Source organism: Eschrichtius robustus, chromosome 12 (assembly GCF_028021215.1).
Source record: "Eschrichtius robustus isolate mEscRob2 chromosome 12, mEscRob2.pri, whole genome shotgun sequence".
In the NCBI taxonomy this organism is placed as follows: Eukaryota; Metazoa; Chordata; class Mammalia; order Artiodactyla; family Eschrichtiidae; genus Eschrichtius; species Eschrichtius robustus.
In genome coordinates, this window is record NC_090835.1 from 52943951 (window position 1) to 52959712 (window position 15762).

Genomic DNA, 15762 nt, shown 5'->3' on the forward strand with positions numbered 1-15762 from the left:
AAAAAAAAGAAATAGCCTGTAATTCCCCTTTTTTGCTGTTGGTGAAATTGAAGTGAGAGTGAATAAAAGCACCAGAAAAGAAATAAAGGTCAATTAAGAGCTATCAAATAAGCAGAGGAACAAAGGGGAAATAGTGAGAGGTGCAGACTCCCTGGATATACAGAGTGTTTTATAGAACTAGAATAGATTTTAGATCTTAAAAACTTTGTTCTAGGACATAAGTCGTTGAGTTAGCAAGTATGACCGCCCATTATAAGGTTGCCCTGTTATTCTTCATTCCTTTATGTACTAAAATTTTCTCTTTGGTGTTCTCATCACATTCAGTACATCATAGAAATCAATGCTTTTTAAAGAAATAAAAGTATTCATTAGTCTTAAGACTCCAACTAAAAGTCTCTAGACATATAGGAGTAATTAATATTCTAGGTTCTACTGATCAGTCACTGTATCAGAGTGGTAGTTTTGTGATATTCCCTCACCCAACATTGAACTGTTTAAATCATTATATTATTATTTAAAGTTAATACTGTTTTTTAAATTATTTTAACTCATTAGTGTGATGCCATTAGTGTGTTGGAGAAAGAACATGACTACAGAGATGAGCATTTCGATTTTATTCAGTCTCATATCCGGAAGTTTTGTTTACAGTGTATCCTTTTAATACATTGATTGGTGCAGTGTTCCTTAGCTGTTTGCTTGTTTGTTTGCTTAAGGAAAGGAATAAATTGATGACTTCAGAAATTCCATAAACTTTTTTCCTCCTGCCTCTGGTTGGAAATTTCAATTCCCAAATCATTTATATCTAGGTATTTTGAGATATAAAAGCACGTATTGAAATATGTAACTTTGATTTGCTGTTTTTAAAGTACTGTGATTAAGAAAAATAATGATCAGACTTATGTAGAAAATTCTAATGAGTTGGCATTGAAAACATTCTCGCTGAAAACTGGTATTCATTTCTTGGGGGTGGGTGGTAGGGAAAGATCAATATTGGGGTTTGTGTGTTCTTGTTTTTAATTTGTTTAGTATGTTATCTCCACTATAGTCTAATGCAATGGTTTTTAAATCTGGCTTTGCCCATCTAAGACTTACTGAATTGGAACATTCCAAGGGGAGGCTGGAGAATCTATGCTGAATTTTAAAAAAGCTTTCTGGGGAATTCTGATGATCACAAGGTTGGAAAACCTAGCATAAGGAATCTTGTGTAGTCTAGGTTGCAAGGATTTATATGAGCCAGTGAATAACATTTACAACGAAACAAAGGATAAAATGAGTGAGTGCTTTTAAGAGAATTTCCTGTTGAAAACTTCAAACAGCTTGAGAGCACCGAAGAGAGGTGTTCTCACTTGCCCCCTTGGATCAGATGTGTTGCAGTTGCATTCCCCAATCAAAGCTTTTGGGTCTGAAAAGTGAAGAAATGATAGATAGTAGCAGTAGACAGGAATAAGTAATGTACACGTTTATAGTATCTGTAGTTTTTCATCATCATTAATGGACGTTTAATTTAAGGACCACTTGGCAAGAGCCTCGTTGAATAATGAATAGGATTACTTGACACTGGGAGTTTCCCTTTTCCTTTTTTCCTTCAGTACTTTGTCCTCCATGGCACTTTCTCTTCTCATGTCACATAATGGTTAGTTGGATTGAATTAAAGGGCATTTGTCTGCAAAAGAAAACAAAAAGTAGAAGTAATTGAAGTAGGTGTTGATAGCCTTTTTGTTATCTTTGCAGATTAGAAAATTTGAGAACAAACAGTCTCTTTAAACATTTATTTAAAGCTACACTTGGAAATGTACATATAGAGATGTAATCAGGAAGGAGACTGTCCACTACAATAATTACAGACCTTTAGTAGAGCTGGTTGATTTTAAAAGAATACAAAACAAGAAATCACTTCAAGATAGTGAGACGGGGGCTGCCCTGGTAGTGCAGTGGTTAAGAATCCGCCTGCCAATGCAGGGGACACGGGTTTGAGCCCTGGTCCGGGAAGATCCCACATGCCGTGGAGCAACTAAGCCCATGTGCCACAACTACTGAGCCTGCGCTCTAGAGCCCATGAGCCACAACTACTGAAGCCCATGCGCCTAGAGCCCGTGTTCTGCAACAAGAGAGGCCACCGCAATGAGAAGCCTGTGCACTGCAACGAAGAGTAGCCCCCCGGCTCACCGCAACTAGAGAAAGCCCGTATGCAACAACGAAGACCTAACACAGCCAAAAATAAATAAATTAATTTAAAAAAAAAAAAAAGATAGAGGTGTGTGTGTGTGTGTGTGTGTCAGTGAGGACAATTCAAAATCATCTTTATTTTAAAAATTAAAAAATTTTAATTGCATTGCAAATTTTCCAGCTGTGTAAATCTTCCAAATTATAAATTGGCTCTCGTGAGAAAGATCATTCATGAAAAGTTCACACAATTAAGCATTTACTTAAGATTATGGATGTTTGTTTCTACCAAACTAAGTATTATGACAAGTAGTATTTAGCAATACCATTTTAAGGTTCATAAGCCTTGATTTGTGTCCTAGAAAATACGAGTATCCTAGTTCAGAAGTTAGACCATTCTCAGCATTTCCTCTTGGCCTGAGTCACCATCTCTCTTGAGACCCAATGGCTAGTGCTAGCGTTTTGGTCATGAAATCTACTTTTGCCTTGGATCGTTCTTAAAAGCTTCCTGATGGTTCTTGATGGTTCATCTTCTCTGTTCAGTGGATCTCCTGAGCTTCCTCTGCAAAGTCCTAATTCCTGGACTAGTAAAAACTGTAAGAGACACTAGTGCAAGCCATTTTTGTTAAAAAGGCAAAACAGTTTTTGATAAATAATATCCCTCCTTCATGGAGTTTAGGAAGGTTAAAAACAAAAATAAATTGCCTCTTCATATGCTTTCAATGTAGAGGTAGTAGTGGTGTCAGTTATTAAATTTACCTTTACTTTCTTGGCTAATGAGATTTTTGCCCTCCTAAGTTAAATCAATTATGTAGAGATAGTTTTATTTGCATTTTAGCCTGTATATAAGTATTTTATAGTTTTGAAAGTCTTGATTACCATGTAATTATGCCTTTGGAAATTATTTTTGAAACTAATATGCATAAATGCTAAGCTGAGAACCCAAAATTTTATGGTACCTGTTGATGGAGTTTGTCCAAAAGTTTCTTTAACGGTGTTCATTCAGATGGTGCAGCACTTATTTACACTTCAGTAAAAGAAAACAAAAATATAGATTTAGTATATAAATACATTGTTCAGAAACTCTATGGATTTCCCTACAAGATTCCTGCTATTGTTGTGGAAAAAGATGCAGTATTTATGTAAGTATACTCTTAAATGTATTGTTTTATCATGTGTTGTTGCTCCAATTCGATGGTGCACGCACCGTCATCATCATCTCATCCTCATTTGACGTGAGACCAGTAGACTTTTCCATGATGAGTAGGTGAGAATCTGTTCCTAGATTGTTTTGTTTATAACCTGCCTTGATTTATTTATCTTTGCCTTTTAGTTTTACTGCTGGTCTGAACCCTTTTGAAAGGCTTGCTATTATAACTAAACTATCTATTGGGCGCATATATCAGTGTACCTACTCTCTAATTGGTTATGATACATAAAGGACCCAATGTATAATCTAGACATGCTTTGAAAAGTTATCTGAATAAATTGGGAGGTAAAAATAATTACCACCTTCTCCCCAAAAAACCTGTAATGACAGTTTTAAAATCAGGAAGATTGATAATTTTAAGTAGAAATTAGTAAACTTGAGCATTATAATAAAACTGATTAATTTTCCATAATTGGTCAAATTTAACTTCATAAAAATATTCCCCTTAACATGATCATGGATTGAATGAAAGAATGACTATATAAATGCTTGAGAATTTGTCATGTGCATTTCTTTCTAGTCCAGCAGGGTGGGATAATGATAAGAAGATAGGAATATTACATGAAAATTTTCAAATGTTAAAAGCAGAAGATAATTTTGAAGACATCATAACTAAACCACCTGTCCGAAAGGTAACAGTTTTAGTATATAGTCTCAATATTTAGGCTTTAAAACTGAGGGGGAAGTCCATAATTTTAAGATTGTAGGTAGAAAGGTAAGGGAGTCCTTTGCTGTCAAGTTGTGAACTTTACAACCTAGAGCTCAACCAAAAGCCAAGAACACCTTGTTAGAATAATTGTACTGGCTTCTGTCTGTCTAGGCAGATCTTGCATCTTCATGGTCATTAGTTATTCATACTAGCCCACAGCTGTCCAGGGGCTGCCACGTTCCTAGATTTAATTTTAGTCTTTACTGTTACATGTCATTCTTATAACTATTAAATCTCGTTTCAGAAGGTATTCTTCTTTTATATATCTTGATTTGCTAAGCAGTATATGGTGTTTTATGGTTAGATAGTATAGATACTTACAAAAAGTTGTATAAAAATGAGTGTTTGCATGTAGTACTTCTCACTGACTTTTAATTTGAACATGTTTCCGGAAAAAGTAATTTTGATTTAACATATAATGTTCTTAATTAAAAACCCAAATATTTACATTGAGCAGTTAGAAATAAGAAAAGTAATGTCAAATGAAAAATCAGTTGGTGTGTTACTTGGTTTGGATGTCTGTTAAAAGAAATGCACACATCAAAAAAACCCCCCAATTTTTCCCATTCTCTCTCTTACCAGCAAAATTGTGCTTTAAGTTGTCTTTCATTCATTTCGCAAATATTTATTGAGCCACCGTTCAGGCACTAGGTGCTGAATAGGAGGGTGATGCAGTAGTGAATCAGTATATATGCCACCTCTCAAGTGGTGATCAGTGCTATGGAAGTGAAGCCGAGTGTGGGAAGGGTGAGTGAGAGGACCGAGGTGGGGAGGGCTGCAGTTTTAGGAATGATGAGGGCATGTCTCTGATGAGAGGGGAGAATGTTGAAGGCACAGGGAACAGGAAGTGCACATGCCCTGAGGCAGGAGTGTGTGAGGGGGCCAGAGAGGCTGGAAAAGAGCCCCAGAGGGCCAGAGTGGTAGGAGAGAAAGGCCTCATCATTAGGCCGCAGTCAGGACTTTGGATTTCATGCTGAGTGGGATGGAAAGTGACGGGGGTGGGGGCGGTGCAGGGGCGAGTTTAAGCAGAGGAGTGATATAATCTGACCTAACCGTTCAAAGGATCGCTCTGGCTACTGGGTGGAAAGTAGACTATGGCGTACCTTGTACAGAAATAGGAGGAGCAGGAGACATTTGCAACTCCTTTTTTTCTAATATTCAGCAGGTAGAAGAGACATTATGTTTTTATTTCAGGGAAACCAGGGACAAGTTGATTTTCACTCAGCTGGGATATTATTGGCCCTTTTAAAACACCTGACTGTTGCTTAGCAGATTTTATAAGCATGACTGATATGCCTATGGCTCTCAGGTTGTGCTGTCCAATACAGTAGCTACTAGTCACATACAGCTTTTAAATATAAATTAAGTACAACTAAATAAAATTAAAAATTCAGTTTCTCAGTTACAGTAGCCACATTTCAGCTGCTCAGTAGCCACAGGCTAACGTATTGCACAGCACAAGTATAGGACATTTATATTATTGCAGATAGGTATCAGACAACTCTGCTGTAGGGCCTTGGGGAGGGCAGCTCACCCATGTAAATATGGTTTAGGTAATGTTCATATTCTTGGTGTTTTTTAAAAAAATTAATCTAGAGAGTAAGTTATGAATGACATTAACATAATATATGAGACTTGCTCATTTATGCGTTACTCATTTCAGTTTGTGCATGAGAAGGAAATTGTGGCAGAAGATGACCAAGTGTTTCTTATGAAGCTACAGGTATGAAATTACATCAGAAACAGACTTAGTATGATTAATGGTTAAACTATTCTTGTACATATTTTCTTTAAAAATACAGTAATACATGCCTGAATATCTAACCTAGAATTTTTGTGTGTTTTTCAGTCCCTTTTAGCAAAGCAACCACCAACTGCAGCTGGAAGGCCTGTGGTCAGTATTACAGATTTTGACAAAATTATTAAAATGCAGTGCATATTGTTTTAGTTCTTTTTTTTCTTAATTATATACCTGTCTTAAATGGGTATGCTTTGATATAAACTTGCATTAAGGATTCTCCTGGAATTTGTGAGATTTTAAAAGATAAAACTTCACTCCCGTTTAGAATATTGAAATCATAAATATCTATTTTGCAACATTTGTCCCACATGAGTTAACTGTGCCAAACCATTTATATGTGCTGTTTTGTAAATCCTCACAACAGCCAGATGAGGCAGGTCCCCCATTTTGCTGGTGGGGAAATGGAGGCTTTGGAGGACATCATGGCTTGCCTGAGATTATACAGCTGGTGGGATGGGATGCAAGTCCAGATTGGAGTCCAGATCTGACTCCCAAGCTTATACTCGTAACCACACCTCATATTCAATATGTTCTTCTTTTTCCATTGAAGGGAAAGTTAGTATTCTAAAATGCAGTGGGTCTCTGGTATTCTAATAATGAGGACACAATTGCTAAACACTTCTGCCCAGGGCTTGCAGCGTAAAGGGACCAGTAGAAGATATGGGGGACAGTTGCAAAGTAGTTTCTTTTCGTGATAACTTCTGTGAAGTTGAAAGTTTCAGGGTTCTGTAATTATGCCTTTCCTATTTTTACTTAGGATGCCTCGCCAAGAGTCCCAGGAGGCTCCCCTCGAACACCAAACAGATCTGTGTCATCCAATGTTGCCAGTGTGTCACCCATCCCTGCTGGGTCAAAAAAAATTGATCCAAACATGAAAGGTACATGTCTCTCTTTCTTAGAGAAAGCAACACAATACATTTAACAATAGAAATCTACCTAGAGTCATTCCACCTTTTGCTTTAGCTATTTTCATTTTTATTCAATAGCTTCTAATCTTTGTGTCTGTCAATACAATCTCATAGTTAATCAGACTGTGAACCATTTTACAGTGTAGTCTTAACATATCATCTCTGTGCTGTGAGCTTTATGAAAGCTTTGTGTTATATTTAATCATTCTGCTATGGTAGGTCATTGAAGAAATTCATGTTTTTCCTATAATGGGTTATCTGCAGTTAACATAAAGGAAAAAACTATATGCATTATAGTTATTTCTATAGGAATAATTGCCATAAGTGGGATTAGTAGGTGAGAGTTTGTACCTTTTTATGCCTTTTGGTGATGTTTCTCAAATGGATTCTTCAATTTACATGTCATCAACACTGAGTGTTGCAGTTTGCCCACAACCTAATCAGCATTCTCTAAGTACTAACAAATAAGAGCTTTTCCCCCTAGTATTTCCTTTCTGTTTGTATTTTTCTTCTGTGAATTGTTTATTGCTATCCTTTGCCCATTAATATCTTAGAACTTCTACTGGTTTTCATATAGCATTGGGTAACTTTTTGTAATACTTGAAGCAAATATTTCTCAACAGTTATATTTTTGAAGAACGCCTTTCAAAAGAGAGATATATTTGCATCTAACAATCTGTTTTAAATGCCTTTGGCCTTTTAAAAATAATACTCTAATTTTTTAATAATTATCTTACGCTCTTAACACTCACATTTTGTTTTATATATGAGTAGATTAGAGAAGTTACCCAGCCTCAAAAGATTAAACTTGAATTTGGAACATTTTCTGTATATAATTCTACAATAATAATTTATAGAAAAGTTGAATGCTTTGAGTACAAGTTTTTTATCTTATCTTTTTTTTTTTATAGCTGGAGCTACAAGTGAAGGTGTCCTGGCAAATTTCTTCAATAGTTTGCTGAGTAAAAAGACTGGTTCCCCAGGAGGCTCTGGTGTTGGTGGTGGTAGCCCTGGAGGTGGGGCTGGAGGTGGAAGCAGTGGTTTACCACCATCTGCCAAAAAGTCAGGTATAGTTACCTGGAGCTTTTTTTTTTTTCTTAAACAGCTTTATTGAGATATAATTTACATACCATGAACTTTGCTCATTTAAAGTGTACAATTCAAAGTTTTAGTATATTTACAGACTTACATAAACCATTACCATAATCTAATTTTAGAACATTTTCTTCTCCCTAAAAAGAAACATCCAACCTATTAGCAGTTATCCTTCCCTAACGTCCAGCTTATTAGCAGTTATCCTTCCCTCCCCTGCAGTCCTCCTAGGCAACAAACAATGTTTTCTGTCTCTTTGTATTTGCCTATCTGGAGATTTCATATAAATGGAGTCATGTAGTATATGCCTTCTTTAAAATAATGTTTCCGAGGTTCTTCCATGTTGTAGCGTATGTATCAATATTTTGTTTTTTTTAACTGCTGAAAAAATTCCATTGTATGGATATGCATACATATTTTATTTATCCATTTATCAGTTGATGGACATATGTTTTCATTTCTCTTGGGTATATATCTAGGAGTGGAATTGCTGGGTCATGTGGTAACTCTATGTTTAAATTTTTAAAGAACCACCAAAGTGTTTTCCAAAATGCTATACCATTCTACATTCCCACCAGCAGTTTATGACGGCCCCAGTTTTTCTCCATCCCTTCCAACAGTTGTTATTGTTCATCTTTGTGTTTTAGTTGTTTTGTTTTTTTTGGTTTTGCTTAACCAAGTCCAAAATGTCTCTCTATTTGTGTGTGTGTGTGTGTGTGTGTTTTAATTGAAATATAATTGATTTACAATATTATATTAGTTTCAGGTGTACAACATAGTGATTTGATATTTTTATATATTACAAAATGATCACCACTTGTCCATCTTTTTGGTTAGAGCCATCATTTTGGCTGTGAAGTTGCATCTCATTGTGGTTTTGATTTGCATTTCCCTGATAGCTAATTATGTTGAGAATCTTTTCATGTGTTTAATAACCATTTGTATATCTTCTTTGGTGAAATGTCTATTCAAATCCTTTGCCCATTTTAAAATTGGGTTATTTCTCTTATTGTTGAGTTCTAAGTGTTTTTTATATATTCTCTTTACTAGACCCTTATCAGATATAGAATTTGCAAATGTTTTCTCCCCTTGTGTTGGTTATCCCTTCACTTTCTGAGTGTCCTATGAAGCACAAAAGTTTTGAATTTTGATGAAGTCTTTTCCTTTTGTTGTTTTTATAATTGCTCTTCAAGCAGACTCTTTAACCCATTCTCCTTTTTTAATCACACCTTCTTGCCACCTTTATCACAAGTACCTGCAGCTACCATTTTTGACCATTTTACAGGTTTCTGGGTATAAATTGAATTATTTTCTGGCTTCTCGCACTCTCAGTGTAGAAGATTACCTTTCTCAGTACTGCTGATTTAATTACCACTCACTCATCTTTCCAGATTCTGAAATTTTGTTGCTATTTTTCTCTTTTACTGTTCTTATTGTTCTATGTCTTTAAAAAAGTATACCTTTATGAGATTAAATGGTAGGTGCTAGTTTTACTTCTATTTGATAACAGACCCCACAATTTAAAATGAGGGAATTCAGGGGCTTCCCTGGCGGTCCAGTGGTTAAGACTCTGTGCATCCACTGCAGAGGGTGCAGGTTTGCTCCCTGGTCAGGGAACTAAGATCCTGCATGTTGCGTGATGAGGCCAAAAAAGAAAAAAAAAAAGGGAATTTATTTTTAAGTTAAGGATGTTTATATAACTGTGTTTTAGATAAAGTTAATGAAACCGTTGGCAGTTGTTAAATGAGGACACACTGGTGTTAAGGATATTTTGACTTATGTCTAAATCTTGGTTTCTTTTCCTTTAAATAGGCCAGAAGCCTGTCCTGTCAGATGTTCACGCGGAACTAGACAGAATTGCACGAAAACCAGTTACAGCTTCTCCTGCAGCACCCACATCTCCTACGGAAGGAGAAGCTTCTTGAAGATACCAAATAAAGCCATTTATTCAGTTTTCTGGGATAATGTAAACTTGCCTCTGCCTTCTCCTTCAAAAGTGGTATTAGGGCTAGCTGGAGTGCTTTTTCAGATGGACTAAATTCATGTCTTTTTTGTGTATGTGGTTGCCCATTTTATAAAAGGAAAGTATACAGAAGAAAAATTATTCTACACTATGTAAGATTGCTATTTGCATTGCCACTTTGCATAAGGAAGTAATTTTGGATTTTGAAAAACTCAAATTTATAGATCTGAAATACAGCCATGCGATCATATTCTAAAGGCTACTTAAAACATATAGGAGGGTTTGAGAAGGGCAGAAAATAATATGCTTTGGGCATTCGACTTACTTGGAAGGAAGTCCAAGCTTATTTTAGTTAAGACTATTAAAAAATCATTAAAAAAAATTATGTGTTAGTTTTGCTGGAAAAGAAGATGATCAGTTGTCAGATTTTCCACACCAACGTAAATATACCACCACACATGGAATATGCTGAGAAAACGATCAGAGATAGCATTTGATACACTAGTCATTGTCTCAATCCATGATCCTGTAAGTTGTCATCAAAATATGATTTAGAAATATTGGTCAAGATTTGTTTCTTTAACTGAGAAGAAAAGAAAGCACACTGCCTAAATGTGTAAAAGAAAAATGCAGAGGTTGTTAAAATGTAAAGAGGTAACAGTCTTTGGATTCGTCTATATATATATATCTACATATATATATATATCTATATATATCTATATATATATTGATATATATATATATGGCTCTGCCTTAATATACCCCTTTTTTGTTTGTGACTTTCAACTGTAATCAGTTAATAAAGTATTTATTCTCTGCATTCAGGTTCAAATAACTTGTTGCATTCTCTTATATTTAAATTTGTATTTATCATATAATGAATAAGATTTGTTAGTATTTTTAAAGTGTTTGACTTAATAGGATTATTAAGCTTTCTGATCTTCTTTCTAAGAGACGAGTACATGAGATTCACTGCCTTGTCAAAGGAATTTACCTTTATCAGTACATCTTCCCCATCAACATGTCTTGAACTACAGAATCTTACATCAGCATTGCTAGTAGAAAAAATAGAGCCTTTTATCATTATTTAATGGACAGAAGCTGTTTTAAAAGTTTGGCAAGTGCACTGAAACATAGCTACTCCCTTACAGGTGAGATCACCTGGTAATAGTTCCACCTTTTCAATACTCAGATTTCAGCGCTTGTTTTGGAACCTTTGTGAGAACAGCTTGATTTTCCTACTGAAGTTCAACTAAAGAATGCATGTACATTTGACCTCTTGTGTAATTTCAGATAATTGGGGGACAATGGTTACTACCCTTTACATTGGTCTTTGTTGTAACTTTAAAATATATATTCCAAAGATTTTTTTTTTCAACAAAATATTTGAGGACAGTACCTCTACTATCAAACATAATTCTTTCATTAGAACTTTAAAATCTGTTTGGTTTTATAATAGTATTTGGCTCCTAATGGTTGAATGTAAATACTAAAAATATATGAGAGGGTTATAATTTGTTTCAGTGTGGGAAAAACTTAGGATGTTTGTGGGCATGGAAAAATTAATTTGCAAAAACATTTTGTTTAATAAAATATGAGATGAAAAATGCCATTAATAAAATCTTCAGTCCAGAAGGGGTTTTGCAATCCTGGTGTTGTAAAGACCAGTTTTTCTAAACTAGTAGTACTTGATGAAGTAAGTGAAACTAATGAAGACAGTTGCAGACTGTGCATTATGGTATACTTTGGTATGTCTGCTGTGTTTGCATGTCTAGACCAACTCATGTTTTTTTTCTGTGTGACATTGGAGATGTACTGGAAAATCCTCAGAATTACATTGTTACCTGAAGTAATTGTAATTGTTCACTTTATATGGGATTCAATTTTAACTAATCAAAAATCTTGTGTTTACTGCGTTTAAACCTATTTTTGTCCCTATTTTTGCAAGGAAGTTTGTTTTTAAACTACTTAATCTTTTTTGTTTGTTTTTTAAGCACTTTTTATTGAAGTGTACAGTACAGAAAAGTGTACAAGTTACAGGTGTATGGTTTGAAATATCACAAAGTGACCACATATAACCAGCACCAGGATCAAGAAAGACAGCATTATTTGCACCCCAGGTGCTTCCCTTGTGCCCCTTGTCAGTCCGCCCACCTACCAAGTAACTACTGCCCTTTCTTCCAAAGCTGTAGATAAGTTTTACTTATTTTTAAGCTTTATATAAATGGAATCTTACGTTTATATTCTTTTGTGTCAGGCTTCTTAGTATTCTGTGGTTCCTCCATTTTGTTGCCTATAGCAGTTGTTACCCATTCTCATTGCACCATAGTACTTCATTGTGCAAATACACTGTAATTTTTACAGTATGCTATTGATGGGTGTGTATTAGTTTCCTAATGCTGCTGTAACAATTTACCAACTTTTAGTGGCTTAATACAAATTTATTATCATACCATTCTCGAGGTCAGAAGTCCAAAATCAGCTGTACTAGGTTAAATTAAAGTGTCAGCAGGGCTGGTTTCTTTTGGAGGCTCCAGGGAGCATCTGTTTCCTTCCTTTCCAGCTTCTAGAGGCTGCCTGAATTCCTTGGTTCCTGGCCCCCTCTCCATCTTCAAAGCCAACAGCATAGCATCTTCTACTCTCTGCTTCCATCACATTGCTTCTCACTCTGACCCTGCTACTTCCCACGTATCAGGATCCATGGGATTAAACTTTGGCCCATGTGAGTAATCCAGTATAAGCTCCCTCAGCACGTCACTCTTCTTGCTTGCATGGTTTCTGTAAAGAAATTGGATGTTATTCTTACCTTTGCTCCTCCATAGGTGTTTTTTCCCTTTGGCTTCTTTTAAGATTTTTTAAGTCTTTGATTTTATGCAGTTTGAATATGATATGCCTAGGTGTAGTTTTTTTGGAGGGGTGGTTATCCTTAGTGTTCTCTGAACTTCCTGGATCTGTGGTTTAGTATCTGACATTAACTTGGGGGAAATTCTCGGTCATTATTGCTTCACATACTTTTTCTGTCATTGTCTGTCTTGGCATTTTCATGTATATGTTACATCTTTTGTAGTTGTCTCATAGTTGTTGGGTATTCTGTTCCCTCTTTTTCTTCCCCAGTCTTTTTTCTCTTTGCTTCTTAGTTTTGGAAGTTTCTTTTGACAGGTCCTCCAGCTCAGAGATGCTTTCCTTAGCCATGTCTAATCAGCTAATGAGCCCATGGAAAGCATTCATCATTTGTTAGTTTTTTTTTTAATCTCTACCTTTAAAAAAGAATTATTTCTTAGAATTTCCATCTCTCTGCTTACATTAGCCATCTGTTTTGGTGTGTTGTCTACTTTTTCTGTTAAAACCCTTAACATATTAATCAGAGTTGTTTTAAATTCATGGTCTGATAATTCCAACATCTCTGCTGTGTCTGGATCTGATGCTTGCTCTGTCTCTTCAAACTGTGTTTTTTTGCCTTTTACTTATGCCTTGTAATTTTCTGTTGATAGCTGGACATGATGTACTAGGTAAAAGGAACTCCAGTGAATAGACCTTTTAGCACTGTGGTGGTGAGGTGTGGGGCAGGGGAGGCATTCTGTAGTCCTATGATTAGGTCTCAGTGAACCTGTGTCCCTGGGCTGTGAACTTCATAAGTGCTTCTCCATCCCCCCTGCCCCCTTACACCATAGGTGGGACAGGATGGCTAGAGGGAGCTGGAGTTGGGCATTTCCCTTCTACCATGTTGTTCAGGCTCTGGTAAACCCCAATTAGGGAGGCTCTGATAAAATGGCTTCTCTTGAGGGCAGGCCTTGTTAAGAACAGAATACTCTGACTTATTTCAAAACAGTTACTTTCTTCCTTCTCCTACCGGAAGCACCAGGGGATTTTTCTCTGATTTTCCCTTTGAGACCCTGGTAGGGCTCCAGGAGGTAAAACTCATAAAACAGTGGGGATCCCCTTCTAACTGGGGGTTTTTAACTCACAGACTTGTCCACTCTGAGCCTCCAGTAATTTGTCAGTTACAGCTCCAGCTTTCTTACCCCAGCACTGTCTCCCTTAGAGGTTTCTGCTTGGAAGTTTCTGCTTCAGTAAGTTGTGGTTCTCTGTGTCCACCTGCCTGCCTCTCCAATATGGAGGACTGCAGTTGGCCCCGTGACCTCACTTCTCTGACAGATCTAAGAAGAATTGTTGATTTTTCAGTTTGTTCAGCTTTTTACTTGTTAGGATGGACTTCCAAACTCCTTACTTGGTGGACCAGAATCCCAAAGTCTAATTTCCCCCTCTCAAAATCCTAGCCACACCTGCAGAGTCCCTTTGCCAAGTAAGGTAGCATTCACAGGTTCCAGGGATTAGGATGTGGACATCCTTGAGGGGCCAATAGTCAACCTACCACAAGATGTTTGGGTGGTTTCAGTTTTCCAATTGCTGTTATGAATTGTGTTGTTATGAACAATCTTGAATGTGTCTTGTGGAAAACATGTTCTCTGTTGGGTGTATATGTAGACATGCATTGCTGGATTCATAGGCTATGTGTATATTCAGCATTAGCAGGTGTTAAATGTTTAGCCAAACAGTTTTTCCAAAGTTATAAGAGGTCCCATTCCTGGGAGAAAATATTTGCAAATTATATATCTGATAAGAGTATAGTGTTCAGAATATACAAAAACTCTTAAAACTCAATAGGAAGACAGCCCAATGTTGAAATGGACAAAGTATTTGAATAGATATTTCTTCAGAGAAGATATACGAATGACAAGCACATGAAAAGTTGCTTGATATCATTAGTAATTGGCGAAATGCAAGTCAAAGCCACAATGAGATACCACTTCACAGCTGAAATAAGAAATAAGTGTTGGTGAAGATATGAAGAAATTAGAACTCCTGTACATTGCTGGTGGGAATGTAAAATGGTGCAACCACTTTGGAAAACAGTAAGGTTAAACATATAGTTACCACATGACCTAGCATTTCCACTCCTGGATATATACCCAACAGAAATGAGAACGTATGTCTTCACAGAAACTTGTATACAAATATTCATAGCAGCATTATGTATAATAGCTAAAAGGTGGAAACAAAACATCCATCAGCAGACAAATGGGTAAACAGAATGTGACGTATCCATACAATGGAATATTTTTCAGCTATAAAAGAATGGGAGTTCCCTGGTGGTCTAGTGGTTAGGACTCTGTGCTTCACTGCCGAGGGAACTAGAATCCTGCAAGCCACACGGCGTGGCCAAAAAGAAAAAGGAATGAAGTATTGATACATGCTACAACATGGATGTACTTTGAAAGCATGTTAAGTGAAAGAAGCCAGTCAAAAAAGTCAGAATGTATGGTTCCATTTATATGGAATGTCCAGAATAGGCAAATGCTTTGAGACATAAAGTAAATTAGTGGTTTCAAGAGGAGAGGGCAATGAGGAGTGACTGCTAATAGGTATAGGGTTTCTTTTGAGGGTGATGAAAATGTTCTGGAGTTTTACAGTGCACAGTCTTGTGAATATACTAAAAACTTGATGTCACTTCAAAAGGGTGAATTATGGTATGTGAATTACATATCAATTTTTTTTAAAGGAATTCGCATTACTACCAGCAATATATGAGTTCCAGTTGCTCTGCATCTTTGCATACACTTGCTATTGTCTATCATTCTGGCAGGTTTTTAATTTATACAATAGGATCTCATTGTGGTTTTAATTGTATTTCCTTAATAACTAATGAAATTAAGCATGTTTCATGTTTATCGGCCATTTGGATATCCTCTTTTGTAAAGTACCTGTTTAAGAATCTTAAGAGTCTTCTTTTTTTTTTCCCCCTCAGAAAAATAGGGAGATATTTGACTTTTTCTTACTAACTCATTCTTTACGTATTCAGAATACTAGTCCTTGTCAGATACGTATTGCAAATATCTTCTCTCATTCTGTGGTTTG

General features: G+C 36.2%; 1 protein-coding gene across 1 annotated transcript in view; it reads left to right on the forward strand.

Annotated features, from left to right (window-relative positions):
- Positions 1 to 10666, forward strand: part of DYNC1LI1 (dynein cytoplasmic 1 light intermediate chain 1) — a 46277-nt gene extending 35611 nt beyond the window's left edge. Inside the window, exons 6-13 of the mRNA XM_068558367.1 lie at positions 556 to 649; positions 3170 to 3305; positions 3894 to 4005; positions 5746 to 5805; positions 5932 to 5976; positions 6641 to 6761; positions 7703 to 7858; positions 9696 to 10666. Of these exons, the coding sequence (XP_068414468.1) occupies positions 556 to 649; positions 3170 to 3305; positions 3894 to 4005; positions 5746 to 5805; positions 5932 to 5976; positions 6641 to 6761; positions 7703 to 7858; positions 9696 to 9808 (837 nt within the window). The 3' untranslated portion in view covers positions 9809 to 10666. The remainder of the gene's footprint in view (positions 1 to 555; positions 650 to 3169; positions 3306 to 3893; positions 4006 to 5745; positions 5806 to 5931; positions 5977 to 6640; positions 6762 to 7702; positions 7859 to 9695) is intronic.
- The last annotated feature ends 5096 nt before the right edge of the window (positions 10667 to 15762 follow it).